Source organism: Stegastes partitus, unplaced genomic scaffold (assembly GCF_000690725.1).
Source record: "Stegastes partitus isolate 25-593 unplaced genomic scaffold, Stegastes_partitus-1.0.2 Scaffold1854, whole genome shotgun sequence".
NCBI lineage: Eukaryota > Metazoa > Chordata > Actinopteri > Pomacentridae > Stegastes > Stegastes partitus.
In genome coordinates this window covers 67,062-83,909 of record NW_007579585.1, presented here as the reverse complement: position 1 = coordinate 83,909, position 16,848 = coordinate 67,062, and the positions used below count along the sequence as shown (strand labels likewise).

The 16,848-nt window shown below is 40.2% G+C and overlaps 1 protein-coding gene across 1 annotated transcript; it reads left to right on the top strand.

The window, feature by feature from the left end:
- The first annotated feature begins 3,187 nt into the window (after positions 1-3,187).
- LOC103372903 (calpain-1 catalytic subunit-like) lies at positions 3,188-16,018 on the top strand. The gene is made up of 21 exons (XM_008302676.1): positions 3,188-3,424; positions 4,447-4,516; positions 4,603-4,721; positions 5,550-5,683; positions 5,787-5,961; positions 7,695-7,769; positions 7,957-8,042; positions 8,295-8,369; positions 8,514-8,674; positions 10,098-10,255; positions 10,912-10,923; positions 11,020-11,228; positions 11,370-11,412; positions 11,560-11,628; positions 12,544-12,601; positions 12,686-12,747; positions 12,894-12,962; positions 13,110-13,188; positions 15,002-15,118; positions 15,345-15,397; positions 15,884-16,018. Exons 1-21 carry the CDS (start codon positions 3,188-3,190, stop codon positions 15,908-15,910), a joined length of 2,088 nt encoding a protein of 695 aa, XP_008300898.1. The 3' UTR covers positions 15,911-16,018.
- Positions 16,019-16,848: the final 830 nt, after the last annotated feature.

Genomic DNA, 16,848 nt, shown 5'->3' with positions numbered 1-16,848 from the left:
AATAATGTATGATTGTTTTTAAATGTACTCAATGCTTTCTGCTCTTGTTGTTTTTATTCACTGTGCAGCGGAAAAGCAATACATGTATTATTATAAAGAATAACAGCCAGTACAATTGTAAAATCTGACTTAGATGTTCAACATGAACTCTGTACGCCATAAAACAACCGTGTGTTGGCTATTGTTTGAACAATGAAGAATTACTGTGTGAAGAGACAATGGTTTCTGTTATTTTGGCACACACCAACGTTTGGGCTGCGTCCAAGTCGGAAGAAGTAGAGAGAACAGTGGATCGAAATCAGATCTGAACATTGTAAAAGTCATTATATTTTCACACATACAGTCTGCTGACTTCACCTGGACATTTGGGAATTTATAGACAATCCACTAATGCAACGTTGTAATAGATATCTTCACAGAACTACGTCAGTGCTGGAGAACAATCTGGCTTCACCTCCACCTTTATCTTTCTGTTGTAGAGAGGATAAAAGGGTCTGCCTACACAGTTACAGGTGTCTTGGGCATTGTGTAATTATTTGGGTGAAGCATTATTTCAATAATAAATCAGGCACAAGCAGGGGCGCCTTACTGCACGATCCAAATCCTTGGAAAAAGCTGCCATTTTCAGCATCTAGCCATAGCCCTGATTATGCAAGTTTAATTCTCAATACAATGGAAGAAATTACTTACAACTCAGTTCTTCGTTCCAGACCTTTAGTGACCATTCACAGAACAGTTTTTGGCACTTCCACACTTCTGGAAGTCACTACTTGATGTTATCAGGGGTTTGCATGCTGCAGTAAACCATCAGTGTTTACATTCATGAAGGTCACCCTTAGTTGTAAACTTGCCCAACTATAAACCAAGCTTCACAAGAGTGTTCTTAAATTGGCTGCATGTTGTGAAAAAGGGGTTTCTTACCAGGAAAAGGATTCTTCTACTTTATGTGTGGTCTTTAAGTCTTTTTTTGGGGTTGCTGAGCTCGCCAGTGCATTTGTTATTGTAAGGGAGGTCTTAAGAATCGACCAAGCTGTTGATATTGCAACTCCTGAATTTCTGTCATCTCTCTCTCTCTTTTTTTCTCTCCAACATTTGTCTTTTTTCCCCCATGACGGGATACCAAATGCAAATTCAACATTCAGAAGCAGGTCGGGGCCTTTTATCTCCTTGATTTTTCATTGAATAACTACAAAACAGGCTGCACCTGGCCATGAAACTATTTATCACGAAATTCACTACTTATTAGTAAGCCTATGGAAATGGAAATAGAAATTCCTAAACGGTCAAACCACTTCTTGACTGTTTTGTTTCAAACCCTTGGTGTTGGTGTACAGAGACGAAATTACAACAGCTGTGTCAATGTCCAAATATTTATGGTGTCGACTTCAGCATTCAGTATTTACATATAATCAATGATTAAATCTTCCTCTGTAGTCACATAAACGCTGCTTGTTCAGGAAGTTGGCATCAATAACCTATTGGCTGGTTAACTTGGTGTTTTAATGGCAATCGCAGACTATCAAAGGTTCATGTGAAGAGAAATAAAGCTGACACTGTGAAAACTTTTGTGCACACTAGCAGCTAAAAGACTCGAATCTCCTCCCACTTTAACAGGATGCATCGCTAAACAGTAGGCCAGTTCCACTGTGTGCAGACCTGTGCTGTTAATGTGACTGATAATGCCTCAGCTAATCATTGACGGCCATTCTATTGCTCTGAGCACACCAGAACAAAATCATGATGGTTCATAATTATAAGTCTGTGCGGGTGGTTGCAGAGTCATTCTGCTGAAAGTGAAACTCTTCCCCTGTCAGTGTCTCACCTCTGTTATCACCTACAGCAAGAACCCGATAAGGCTGCAGGTGACCACAGGCGGGGTTTGTTCAAAGGTAATTTGCATATCAGGGTGAGAAACACAAGGAAACCGGACAAACCCTGGTGACTTCATACATTTACAGACATATAAATGTCGAAGCCTCTCCTGGTCCACGCACCTCCCCTTTACTTTTTCTCTCTGAGCTAGTGAGGTAAGAGCTCCTTACAATATTTTAAACAGGCTGATTCAGATTTTACAGCTTGCAGCATATTTGCATATGTGTTGCTCATCTTGCTGCAGTCAAACCGGGAATGTTGTTGCAGTTCATACTTTAGGAAACTGTGTCTGTATGAGTCTATATGTGATCCACGGTCGGGTTGTCTTTAATACGCACTTCATGTTATAAAAATGTCCTATTTTTCCTGTTGGACAGCAGTCGTTTGATGGGGATTTATTGGACTGGTCTTTGGATATGAAAGGTTTCTGATATAGACAGGAGGTAAACAAAAAACATTAGTGGAAAGACATGCCAAATGCAAATGCTTCCACTCAGGGTCACTGAGTGTTTTGATCCGTGTGAATACAATATAAGATAAAGTTGCCAGCACAATTATTTTATCCTCTCACCCAGAACCTTATCATTTCCTACGATAGTACCCCGTAAATTGCAAGATAAACAGGGCTGCAAGGTGGCGCAGGTGGTTAGCACTGTTTTCTCGCCGCTAGAAGGTCACTGGTTTGCACCGGGGGGGGGCACCGGGATCTTTCTGCGTGGAGTTTGCATGTTCTCCCCGTGCAGCGTGGGTTCTCTCCGGGTTCTCCGGCTTCCTCCCACACAGTCCAAAAACATGTTGAGGTTAATTGGTGATTCTAAATTGTCCGTAGGTGTGAATGTGAGTGTGCTTGGTTGTCTGTCTCTAAGTGTAGCCCTGTGATAGACTGGTGACCTGTCCAGGGTGTCCCCTGCCTTCACCCTAAGTCAGTTGGGATAGGCTCCAGCCCCCCCTAGTGAGGATGAAGCGGTGTATAGATAATGGATGGATGGATCATGTTTATGCATCATCTGCGCCCAGTGTGTTACTTTCTGCTCCAGTGTCTTATGGTACAAAAGTATTGTAGCCGGTTATTCCTGCTTTACATGTGGTTCTCACATCACTTGACTAATGCTGTAACAATGCCTTAAGAAGGAGAAAGTCTTGCACTACTTTGTTATTTGGTGCATTCTTGTTATTTTCACAACCGTGACCTCAGTCCCACGCTTTACATTTTAAACACTTCACTCAGACGTTTTATGATGGCTTTTCCTTTCATTTCTCACTCATCTCTCAATGAATGCAAACTTCTTGCCAGCAGGCCCCAAACGCTGCAGCAATGCCTCCCCCCGGTGCGTGTCTGAATATTATGGAGAATCGTAGCATGGAAGATGGCTATGGGAAGTTCAAAACCCCTGACAAGTTCTTTGGCCAAGACTTCCAGGAGCTGAAACAGTACTGTCTCATCAAAGGAGTGCGCTACATCGACGACATGTTCCCCCCTGACAGGAACTCCATCGGTCACGGGATGCTGGACCCCTCTGATCTGGCCAATGTGGTGTGGCTGAGACCAGCGGTAAGTGTTACTAGTGTTAATGTATAGTATGTGTTTGAGCTGAATTGATTCAGTTGATATTAAAAACCTAGCACACTGCAGAGATGCGATTTTAGTACTGTTTTGCATTCAGACTCAAAGTGACTGACAGGTTTAAGTAGAGTTTGCATGTTGTCCCTGTTTTAAATATTTGCCTCCCACAGATCAAATACAGGTAAGCTGGGTTTCTGGCTAAGTGTCTTAGCACATGTGCAAGTTGACATGTTTTAAATGACATACTGTGCTAGGGTCTGGTTGAAAGAATGCTTTGTTTTACACCTTCTGGAATCAATTCCAGAAATATTTTCTTATCTCACATATCGTTCATGTTAAAAAAACAAACAAACAAGATCATTCTTGACATGCTGTAATTATGTGGTATGTTTATGGGCTGTACAAAAATTACTGCCGGGAAGGGAATGGGGGAATGAATATTTTGCTTCATCTTTAAAAGACAAAACTTTCATTGGCATTTTTGAACCCACACCTTAAGATCCAAAAGTCTTAAAAATCCTGCCCAACATATCTGCATAAATCAACCACTAATTAGTAATACAGCAGCACATACAAATGTCAAGATTGTGTAACCCAATGTTCAATTTAAATTCTTACTGAAACACATGTCAAAACAGAAGTTCATTTGTGACTCTGTGATGTGCAGAAGCGAGGTGAAGGGATAAATGATGCTACTGTATTAGTAAGGTCTGGTTTTTGCTCATATGGCTAAAATGACATGTTAATCAAAACCTTAAGATTTTATAAGTATAACTAAATGATATAATCAAAATAATAATTCTACATACATTATGTTTCATTTACTGCAGTGAAGCTCTGCTCCTTGCCATGTTGCAGAGGGGGGGTAGTACAGTGGATTTAGTATTTCTGTGCACTTATGCAAATATAAGCACTGTACTAAGATAGTAAGACCAGAAGAAAAATATTTACTTACCCTTTTAATTTTTTTTTAAAGTTTGTTGATACGTCAGTTTTCTCTTTTGTTTCAGAAAATTGCTCTTAATCCGTCCTTTGTACAACATAGTGTCTCCAGGTTTGACTTTGGTCAAGGAATACTTGGTGGGCAAATCTCCTTATTACCAATTCTTCAATTATTCATGTGCCTCTCTGACTTTCTGATGACTTAACGAGTATTTTTTGAACAGGAAACTGCTGGTTTCTTGCATCTATTGGAGCTCTGACATTCCAGCGTCATATCTTCGACCAAGTTGTCCCCCCCGAGCAAAAATTTGAAGAGGACTACTGCGGACTATTTCACTTCAGGGTAAATACAAACAACACAACTGGTTGTTCTTTTTAATGGGCATGTTTTCACTGAACACGGCTTGAAATCAGACTTTCTGAAACAATATTTCGATAGACAGGGCCTTGTACTGAATTTAGGTGCCCTTAATGTGTTCTGAATCCGTCTGTAAATGCTCATCCTGTCGGTGATGGGCCCACATGTTGGCTGCTCCATGATATTTTTAGTGCTTTACCTGTTTGCCAGCAAACGTCTCTATCATGTCTGACTAGGAGGAAACCATAATCTCCCAAAACTGGGCGGAGTGATGTAGTTTCTAAAAGTCTGCCCCAATAATTAGTTTTTTTTCTTGGCTGTCAGAATTGCCTCTTTGCAGATGACATGGTTCTGTTGGTTTCAATGCAACATGTCCTGCAGCATGAACATGGGAAGTTTTGGGGCAGAGAGTGAAGTCTCAAGTATAAAAGTCAACACCTCCACTTATAAGGCCATGTTTTTAAGTAAAAAAAAATGGAGGTTTGCATCTTTAGAATTATGACTTATTTGCCAACTCAAGTGAAGTAGTTCAAGTATCTGGGGCCTTTACGTGTGAGGTTAAAATTAAATACAAGATTTACAGGCGGACTGATGTGGCCTCAGCACTAATGTAGGAGTTGTACTGAATCACTGTGGTGAACATGAGCTTACCTGAGCATACAGTCAATCAACATTCCTACCTTCATCTATGGTCCTGGGCTTTGAGTTTTATGGATGGAACTTTCTTACACTTTCAGTTGCACGTTCTACGTATGTGTCAGCAATCAATGATGTTTTTTTTTTTATGTATTTCTTTTATTCTTAACTATTCAGTTCTGGAGATTCGGGAAATGGGTGGATGTGGTCATCGATGACAAGCTGCCTACAATCAATGGCAGATTAATCTTTGTTCACTCCAAAAATCCAAATGAGTTCTGGCCTGCTCTGCTGGAGAAAGCTTACGCCAAGTACGTACAGAAAAGGACACTACTTCTCAGACATAAAAGAGTTTTGTCTTATTTCTGGAACAGCCGTAAAAAAAAAAGAATATATCATGTATGGTTGTCTCAGGGTTTGTGGTTCCTACACCGACATGAACGCTGGAACTCCTACAGAGGCCATGATGGACTTCACCGGTGGAGTCTACATGCACATCGAGCTCTCAGAACCCCCTCCAGACCTGTGGGAGCTGATGTGCAGAGCTGGCAAATCCACCAATCTGATGAGCTGTGGTACACCTCAAGGGGTATGTTTATCATTGTTTTTGTACAGTGCACAAAACACATGGAAGCAATGGTAAATGGTAAATGGTCTGCACTTATATACTGCTTTTATCCAAAGCGCTTTACAATGTGTTTCTCATTCACCCATTCACACACACATTCATACACCAATGGTGACAGAGCTGCCATGCAAGGTGCTGCCTGCCATTGGGAGCAACTTTGGGTTCAGTATCTTGCCCAAGGACACTTCGACTGTGGAGGGGCTTGGGATCAAACTGCCAACCTTGCGATTGGAGGACAACCAGCTCTATCACCTGAGCCACAACCTCCTCGTGATGATAGGACAAATCTGACAAAAAATGTTGAAGTGATGAGTGACTGCTATGGAGCATCTCAAATATTTCAAATTTTTTAAATTTCAGGAAACAGTTTCTCCCAATGAACTAATAAGGAAAGCCTCAACTCTATCATGCTCGAGTCGTTATACCTGACTGACCTTGTTTAAAGGAATAGCTCTTGGAAATGTTCTTTTTTGCTTTCTTGCTGAGTTGTGTGTTTAAGTGTGCCCTTAAAATAGTGATGCAACATTTGCACATAAAGAGTACAGTCACTAAAACAGCTAATTCACAATTTTTATTTATTTATTTTTTATAAAGCTAGCAGTGCTGTCTTATTGCATGATCAATACTTCAGTGTAGCAGGTTGCTTGGAGGGTACTTGTTTTCAGTTGTGAAGGGGAAGAGAAAGTTGTGCAGCCAATGGCAGGCTTATACCCGTGGTCTGCATCCAGTGAGTCAGAGTTTCCTCATAGTGTCACATTAAAGATCGCCCCTGGACAAAATCACATTCATTTGGCTTATTTTTGTAAATATATATACACAGGAAGACACCTCAAGGGCGACATGTCCCTACAAATGTAGACAGTGACACAAAAGCTATGATTCTGAGAGAAGCAATATCAACGCAACTGTCATTTTAAACAATCACTTCCACTGAAATGTTTCCAGTGAAGGATTTTAATCACAAACAAAAACACAAAGTGTAATGTAGAAAGGGCTATAACCTTAGAGATCCCACTGGTCAAATGATCTTTGTCTTGCCATGTGGCTGTTGTTTGGATCTCTGAAGAGTGCTGCATACAGCGGCGCCATTCAGCCTGCTGAGTCCCAGATACTGTCTGTGTTATTGCAACCTGCCCATGTAACTGAAAAACACTGAGTCTTTTTTTACACAGCTCTTGTAAAAGAGACGTCATTAAAACTGTTGGCATGCTCTTATCATGTCTGTGTAAGGTTTATGGATTGAGCAGACGAAGGCTGCAGGTACAAAAGTGCACACAATAACGAGGTAAACCCAAGACCAATTTGGCTCCATCTACAAACAACAGAAGTTTTTTATAAGACTTAGGGTCAAAAGCCTCCTGTTTCTGGTCGTTGTGCTAAGTTAGGCTTATCCGCTGTTGGCAGTAGCCTCACATTGACCTTACCCCTAAGTCTGGACAAGTCAATAGATGACCTGATTTCCCAAAATGCTGAAAAATTGCTTTTAGCTAATTCAAATGTAAAGTTCACATTGTGAACTGAACTGATCTTATATTTAACCACGAGTAAATCCCTTCAGTATTACATGGACATGAACATGCTTTATTGTCTGTTGGTATATAACCTTGACCCAAGTTACCCAACAACATATGGTTTATGCAATTAATGCTTAATTGTATCAACTTTGAGCAATGATGCATGTCTGTGGCTTGTAGGAGACACCTGCTAACACCGTGTTACCGAATGGATTGGTCCAAGGCCATGCCTACACCGTGACAGGTGTCAGACAGGTAACATACTGCACTTGGAAATGGAAGTACATATACTGTAATAAGAATATGACAAGGCATACTGTAGCAGTTAGGTTTCTCAGCTTCTCCTTTCTACAGTATAGAGTTTTCTTTTCCTTTTTTTTTTGTATTTTTGCTTTCATTGTACATAATAATGGTGATTTCTGTGGTGATTAATGGTGGTCAGATGACGAGCAGAGGGACATTTGTAAACCTGGTGCGTTTGTGGAACCCCTGGGGCAGAGGAGAGTGGAAGGGAGACTGGAGTGACCGGTAAGCTCCCACTCAGTGACCGTTTCACAAAGACATGGTTCTAAACTTAAATGTGAATGCCATCAAAGCAGTGGAACGCTGCAATTAGTTTCAAAATTGGCCTGTTAACTGTGTTAGTCCCTATTATTTGAAAGGGAAATATCCTACATCTAACGTCCCCCAGGGTGCTGCTATTGGATAGGCTTAGCCCTGGCTCTGGACATGTGTTGTAAAACTGAAAACTGATGATGACACATTATCTGTGTCTTCAAGGTCACCTTTATGGCAAACTGTGAGTCCTGAAGATCGAGAATTGTGCCATTCTGTGGATGATGATGGAGAGTTTTGGTGAGCAAATGGCAAAAGTCAAACACAAATGCCTTTTACCTCATGGGTTGTGTACTGTACTTCACAAGTTTAAGGTTTCATAATTCTTTTTATCATGCATCCAAATTAAAACTAAACATCAAAATCCGCCTCTGTTTTTTCCAGGATGACCCTGGAAGATTTCTGTAGGTTCTTCGTGAATCTCGACATCTGTGGCCTGAGTCCAGACTTCCTTGATGGAAACTCTTCTTGTGTCTGGAAGACCTCCGCGTATGACGGACGCTGGGTTGCAGGAATCACTGCTGGAGGCTGCATAAATAACAGAGGTATTCAGATAATTAAACAAGATTCCATACTATTTGTCCAACATTAGATGCGAAGGTGCTAAAATTTGTGTTTGGTAAAACTTCAAAGCTCCAACAAATTGCGGAGAATTAAAAACAAAACAAACAAAAAAAAAACCCTAATAATAGTAAAAATTCTAATAAGGGCAAAAAATCACAAAATTTGAACAGAACCAAGAGATTAACATTGACATTAGCATTTTAGATTCAATTACCTTCTGAACACTTATCAGTCACAGCATTAAAGTGACTAAATAATACAAACATGAATAACAGTGATCTTCTTGTTTAATTGCAAAGTTCTGCAGGAAAACTTGGGTCCTGACATCCATGTTGATGTTTCATTGACACTTACCCCCACCTAGACATTGCTGCAACACCAGCACACACTATTAACGGCATCAGCTTTCAACGTCCAGCCCCGTGCCACATCGCAAAAAAACTGCTCAAGAACAGCTTGAGGAACATGACTAAGAGCCCAAGGTATTGACATAGCCTCCAACCTCCCCAGATCCTAATCTGATCCAGCGTCTGTGGGATGCACTTGAAGAAGCTGATCCACAGAGACACCACTTCATAACCCCCAAGACCCAAAAGCTGTGCAGACATCGTCCCAGTGCCGGGCACCATAAGACACTGCTTTGACCTAATTATTCAGAGCTGTTCTGATAACACAAAGGGACTAATATAATGTTCAACAGATAGTTCTATTGTTGTACCTGTTTGGCACGGTTCAGTTCTGATAACGCTGATCAAGGTTGCGCCGCAGATCTTGGAACAAACCGCAAAGTCGCTAACAGTAGGTGGAATGGTGCAACAAGTGATTTAGTTGTCGACATAAATTATCCAGAGCTGTTTCGATAACACCAAGGGACTAATATAATGTTAAATGGATCATTTTATTGTTGTATCTGAAACCCTAAAGTCGCTAACAGTAGGTGGAATGGTGCATCGTAATATGTATTATCCCTCTGACATGACAGATTAAAACAAAACTGGATTCGTAACTATAACAACATAAACTAGTGCTGCTTTAACAAGATTGGTACGTTTGCAAACTTCCTTTGTTTTTTGCAGGTACAGCAGTTCCTAACATTATATCATGACAAGTCAAAGCAGAGCATTCTGAGAGCTCATCGTTACCTGGCAAAGACTAATGCACCATAAACTTTTAAGTGCTTAAAGATAAGACAAAACCCCAGTGGAGCAGGTGTTATGACCAGTGATAAGCGTGTTGCAGTAAAAGTAGAACAACTGCGTTAAAAAGATTTCTCCTCCCAATGATGAGGTAACGGTGATACACGACCCAAGCTCATGCAGCTACTTGATTTGTTAATAAAGCTTCGAGATATACTTGTAATTAATATTTACCTCATGCAAAAAAATCCTTGTTTACCTCCACCAGACAGTTTCTGGACCAATCCACAGTATCGAGTCAAGCTTACTGGTGAATATTCAGAGAGAGAGGGTGAAAAAAACATGCTGGTGTCTCTCATGCAAAAGCCTGACAAGAGGAACAGACGGCAGGTGCATAATGTGCACATTGGATTCCTTATATATGAGGTAAATATTGCTCTTTGTTGTTTGTTGTGGACACGTCGTGCATACAGAAAGCATGCAAAGTAGCTGAGGGCATATTAACTGAAATCTCAAGACCAGAGGAATATATGAAGATTATTGCAATGATTATTCCCTCAGTTTCTACATTGGCAATCACCCTATTCCACTGAATGGGTCTTACTGATGAGGCCATCCATAAATAATATCAAAATCTTTACTGAAACAAGACAACATCCAAATATTAATTCATTTCTGGTGTCTGGTGTCTCCGATATTCAGGCCGACCCAAACTTTTGTACTTTGATACCAGTGTTGGTAACTGAGCTCCAACCTCCCAGTCCTTCTGAACCTCTCTGAACTCATAAACATGTTGTCATGGGGTCATGTGCTTATTCACCAAAAGATAGTTGCAGTAAAATTTAAAGTCAGTACGGTAAATAGAGGAGTGAAGTCAAAGTCCATGCAGACGGTTTTCTGGTTAAACGGCTGCAGATAAGTCTGCTTATCATGTCACTTGACTGTACACATGTTTTAATATTACCTTAGATAGTGAAATTTGATGATCATTTCTTATAACTGTATAAATATAAACTTGTTTTCTGACTTTGACATTTCTCTTTGTCCCCAACATGAACAATTTTCCTCTGATTTCTTTGAAGATCTCTGAAGAAGTAAGAACGTTTTTCATCCCTTTCCTTGTTCTCAGTACACACACCCCAGCAGCTCTTTTAAACTGATATCAAACTGAAACATCTGTGTTGTTGCAGTATGCGGCACAGAAGGGCAAATTACCGGCCTCCTTCTTCCTCACCCACGCGCCCGCCGCCCAGACGAAAACCTACCTCAATGCCCGTTCAGTGATGGAGTTGTTGATGCTGAAGCCTGGCGAGTACCTGATCGTTCCCTCCACCTTCAAACGCAATGAGTCCGCCTCCTTCCTCCTGACCATCCACTCCAAGATAGACACCCAGTGCTAGTATGTGCACGTCAAGATACGACACACAATGACACTAAATTATCACAACATGGCAAGAGCAACACATTACTGGATATGTAGATGAAGATCAACATAAAAGACACAAATCTTGTGTGACGTGTGTTTGGTTTGTCTTTACAGTGAGAACTCTAGTGGCCACAGACCACAGGAACCATTTGAAAAGGTGTGTGAGATGTAACATCACATTTGTCGGTGTTCATTATATTTTTGCTGCTGTGTTACGAGCTACAGTATTATGTGAATTCTACAGTTTGATTTAATTTAGAGCATAAATGTCGAATTTCTTTCTCATCTTCTCTTCTATTCTCAGCTCAAGAAAATCAGGAATGCAGAGGAGTACAAAGACAAGAAGGACTTTTTCCGGCAGTACTCCGACAAGGTAGTTAAAAATCAGCATGCGTCTAATTCTGTGCTGTCTGTTAAGTCACTTCTTGAAACACATTTTTATCAGAGAGCTTTCCCTGATTTTATTTAAGTTTTAAGTTTTTTAGCTTCCTGTTTGATTTGTGTGCTTTCTACTTTTAGCAAAGATTCTGTGTGCTTATTGTATTTTAATTTTTAATTTATTTTTTATTGAAAAGCACTTTGGAACATTTGTTTTAAAAAGTGCTCAATAAATAAAGGTTATTATTATTATTATTATTATTATTATTATTATTGTTGGCATAATTGTAGCTATTCAAATTTATTTTATCAAAATAATTCTATTGAATTTCACTCAATTAAAAGTGTTTTAAGCATTTAGGGTGACTACAAATTTAGATGGTTTAGACATAGTTTAAATATAGAATAACCATGTGCAATATTGTTATCTATCTTATCTTTAAAGCTGCACTCAGCTTAGATTTATCACTCAGCGCACTTCAGTTCTGTTACGTCTTTAAGTGAACATTCAGTTCATTGTTTTGGTTTTACATCTCGCATTTTTATTATTTTGGTGCAGGCTAACTGCCCTCATCAAATCTTATTATTGCCCTTTTTAGTGGATCAAACATGTATATGTGGTTCCCAAGTAATTTGGAAAAAAAAGAATTTTGGATTTAGACTGATTTGCTGCTTTTGTTGTCTGCTGGATAAAATGTAAATAACAACGGTTTGCGAACATGTGAGCTATATTTGCCGTCTGAGGTCTTATTATTATATGTCCACCATCTGATGTTTGACTTGTGGAGTTCTGCACTGTAGCCTGCAATAATTAAGGCCTTTAGTACAACAGATGGTTTTATTTGTTTTGTTCACACGTGGCTGAAGATCAGCTCACCAATGGAAAGCATAATCGTGTTTTTATTTCCAGTATGAAGAAGTGGATGCAGAGCAGCTCCAGAGGCTTCTAAATGACAAAATCCTGAAAGGTTTGAACTTTAAAGTATTCTAGTGTGCTTCACCATAAAAGCTTTACGGTATGTATGATGACGCTTTTTTTCTGTTTTATTTAGGAGACCTGAAATCTGGAGGCTTCACCATCGACGCGTGCCGCAGTATGGTTGCTCTGATGGATGTATCCGTTTTGTCTCATTCGTATAAACGTAGTTTGCAATAAAACACCTAAATGCCAAATGTAGCTACTGTTTCGTTGATACAAGACACAATATCAACTAAAAGTCAGACATGTCACTTTATTGCCTTAATCGTCAGTAAAAACAGACGTCAATCACAGGCAAACTGAACGGTGAGGAATTTGTCCGCCTGTGGAACAAGGTGGTCGCATACAAGGTAAAGGAAATCAAGTCAAGCTCAGTTATCTCATTCTCAAAAAGCATGTTTTATAATCACATTCATTATATCTACCAACTTAAACCATTTATACGTCTAAAAATGTATATACATGATTGTCCTGAAATTGTTTTTTTCTGTTACCAGGACATTTTCTACCTCACGGATGTTTCCCGAACAGGAACGCTGTCGCTGAGTGAGCTGAGGAATGCATTCATAGCTGCAGGTAGACCAGTTTAGGATTCATGGATTCCCTTACCAATGTTCCCATACTCCATATTCCTGCAGTACTCACTGGTTCTAAAACAAAGCGACATCTTTATTGTTCCTGCTAAGTGTGAAGTTTGACTCTCAGTCAGAGTTTCTGTTCAAACACCCTCGAATAGTCGTAACACTGAGCACTGAGATACCCCAATAACTGAAGTACACCCTGCAATCCTTATTTTTAAAAATGGGAACCACCATCCTGGTCTGCCACTCCACTCCCCAACCTCCTCGTGACATTCAGGCCTCGTCCACATGTAGCAGGGTATCTCACAAAGCAAAGATATTTTTCTATGATGTGGCCTGTCATCCACATGAAAACACAGATTTACGGTATTAAAAACAATTCTTTCAAAAACCTCCGACCAAAGTGAAGATTTGCAAATCATCCCTTTATGCGTCTGCATGTGGACGTCAAGAACCGGGGTCTAGGCTTCAAAACATCACTGCCTGCGACAAAATATGTTCTTTACATCACATATGCGACCTGTGTTTACATTTGGAAACAGCGTGGATTCCCTCAGAACTGTGTTGGCATTGTCTCTTGTCCAGGCGCTTTTTGTGCGCTTGTTTTTACAAGCCCAGATACCGCTCCACTTACAAGAACACAAGCGAAGGACGGCGTTAAGGACGGTTATTTTCTGCCACCTTGCCATTCCACGTCCAAGGCATGTTCTCCGTCAAAGACACTGACGCCGGTTTTGGTCAAACCGGGACGCACTGCCAGCTGTTGGGAGAACTTTGAGATGGAAATCGTGCTCCCAAAGGAATGGCGTGACAATTTGTGTATGTCCTGGTCATTGCTCCTGTCGTCGGAGTTATTACATCTTCACGTAGAATATAAATGTGCTTAAAAACACACTTATGCGGTTAGATGTGGATTAATTTTTTTCTAAAAATGAGGTGGTGTATATTTAAGTTTTTTTCTAGATGGAGGGGGCAGGATATTCAATTTTACTAAAACCCAGCTACATGTGGACAAGACCTAAGGAGGAAACCAAGACTACCCAACCATGTCCAGTCCCTTCAGCATCTCGGGGGAAAAACTTACCTACACCTGGTACCTTGCTACTGAGGAACTTCTTTATTATTTCAGGGAGCTCTACTGAGGGTAAAAATTAGGCTTCCACCGAGACTCCAGGTTCAGACTCTGTCACAGTGGATATGTTGATCGGGTTCAGGAGTTCCTTGAATAGCTTCTTCCACTACCAATGATGTCTTAAGTAACAGTCAGCAGTTTTTCGCTCCTACCAAACCTTGCATTCTCTTCCTCAGTGGTCATCCACACCCAGTTTCTGCTGAAAATTTTCCTGCCTGTCGGTACCTGTGTGCTGCTTCAGGAGACCCCCAGGCCAGCAAACACCTAAAATGACTTGGCACCCAGCTTCAACCTTAGTTAACAACTTCAGCACCAATCCACTTATTTTATGCATGTAGCTCAAGAGCAAGCATTTTCAGACACAGTTAGGTCCTTTCCACTATTTTTGGAAGTACTTCACAAATTTTATGCAGTCAGAGGTAAAATTAGATGAAATTCAGCTCAAGATGGTTCTCTTTAACAGATTTTAAATTTTTTTTAATGACAAGATCTTGCCAAAAAAAAAAAAAAATGACAGGGACTGGGTGAGTGCAATAAGTGTGATGTATGTCCAAACCAGGTCTTTGTTGACCAACTTTGAGTTAGAATAATGTCAATTATGGAATATCACACCAAGTCGTTACAGGATTGAAGTAAATGACCAAACTCCTGAACTGTCACTGTGTGTGTTTGTCAGAATTCAGGGTCAGCGACGACATGCTCAACCTGATGGTGCTGCGCTACGGCACCTCCTCTGGTCACATGACACTGGAGAACTTCATCAGCCTCATCCTTCGCTTGGGCTGCATGCACAGTGAGTGACGCCAAATGGGACGAACAATGACATAAAGATCTAATGATGTGAACAGAATAGATTTTCTCAAGTGGTTATCTACTGTGCCGTGTACATAAAACTAGGAAAACTTCCCATATAGGACGCAACAAGTTGAAAACAGATTGTTTAGCTTCTAACATTGTCCTACCCTTGATGGCCCAACATAATACATAATGTGTTTTACAATCTATGTGCTGCTTAACAGAAATCTTCAGAAAGTTGTCTGATGGAAAAGGGATGAGTCTTCGAGAGTCGGAGGTAAAAAAAAATCGCCTTCTTAAATTAATTTTATTTAGTTTTAGTCCTGGACTTATTCAGTCACTGATTCAGTCTTGTTGGTCTTCAAATCACTTCTTCGGCCACCAGAGATCCTCAGTGTCTCTACTTGCTCAGCCTCCTGCCAGCAGCTGCCATTTCCTCCAATCAGCTCATTTGTGTTGCTTTGTGCCACAGCTCTCCAGCATTTTGCCTCTCAGCCTCGCCCTGCTTTACCTCTACCTGTACCTTGGACTCTGCTTCAGCCTGCTCCCTGTGTTTTGTTTACCTTCCCTTCATTTTTTTTTGTAATCCTGTTCCAGCTGTTTGTGAGTAAAGCTCACTCTATTTTTTTGTCTTTTTAACCTGCCTCTGGTTTTCAGCATTTGGGTTCTTCTTGTTGATCGCAACCATTTTACAGATATAACAAAAACGATGCACTACTTTTTTGACACTCCAATGACAAGGCGTCTCTGTCTTTATTTCTAGTGGATATACATTTCCATGTACACCTAAACCCTGCAGTGAAGATGGATGAATATTCATCATCTGGAAAGAAGAGCGAATGTTTTGCTTTAATTTGTCATATTGCAAAATGAAAACAGAAACTTCTTTTTGTTTTGTTTTTTTGCATTGAGCCACTGATACAGTAAATGAAACAGCATTTTTAGAACTTTGTCAAGATATTACGAAGCCCATTAATGTGAAAACAAACCCAATGGACCAACATGAAGACAAAACACATCCATGGACTGGAGATCGAATCATACTTTGTGTTAGACTGATAGAAATACTGCAAGCATTGTATTATTAAGATAATTATAGTGTAAACATATTCCTCTGTTTTTTTTCTTTTTAAAAAAAATCATTATCCAAACACGTTTCAGATTTCACTACATCGTATGGACTCAATTTAACTACTGTAACCACACTGACGAGTTTCAGTCCTCTTTAAAACACAATAAAGCTCTGTAAGAACAAGTGTAGATGTTATTGTTGCTGTTCTGTGAGGCTGTAGCAGTAAAACATGCTGACCTTTAATCAGACACTTACTACTTCAGCTGAAACTCCCGAAGAAAACAAGTTTGTCTTTGGGAGCACACACTGAGCTTCAGGTCAGTAATTACACTGAGATTTTCTGAGGGTGGAGTGTTTGTTTTGGCTATGAAATAATAATTAGGTGTTGCGTCCGTGACACATCATATTTGGGGGAATGCCAGCCTGGTGGGATCAACTTGTTATTAAAGCCATAACGTTTGCATGAGAATTTTTTCTGTTGCTTCAATGTTTACAGATTTCGAAAATACATGATGACAACCTCAATCAAACTGTCCTAATCGTCCCTGAGGTGGTTAAACAAACCAAACATTTTCCCACCAAAGAAAAAAGCCACAACGGACAGTCAAACTTCCATTATCTATGCATCGCTTAATCCTCACAAGGGTTGCAGAGGG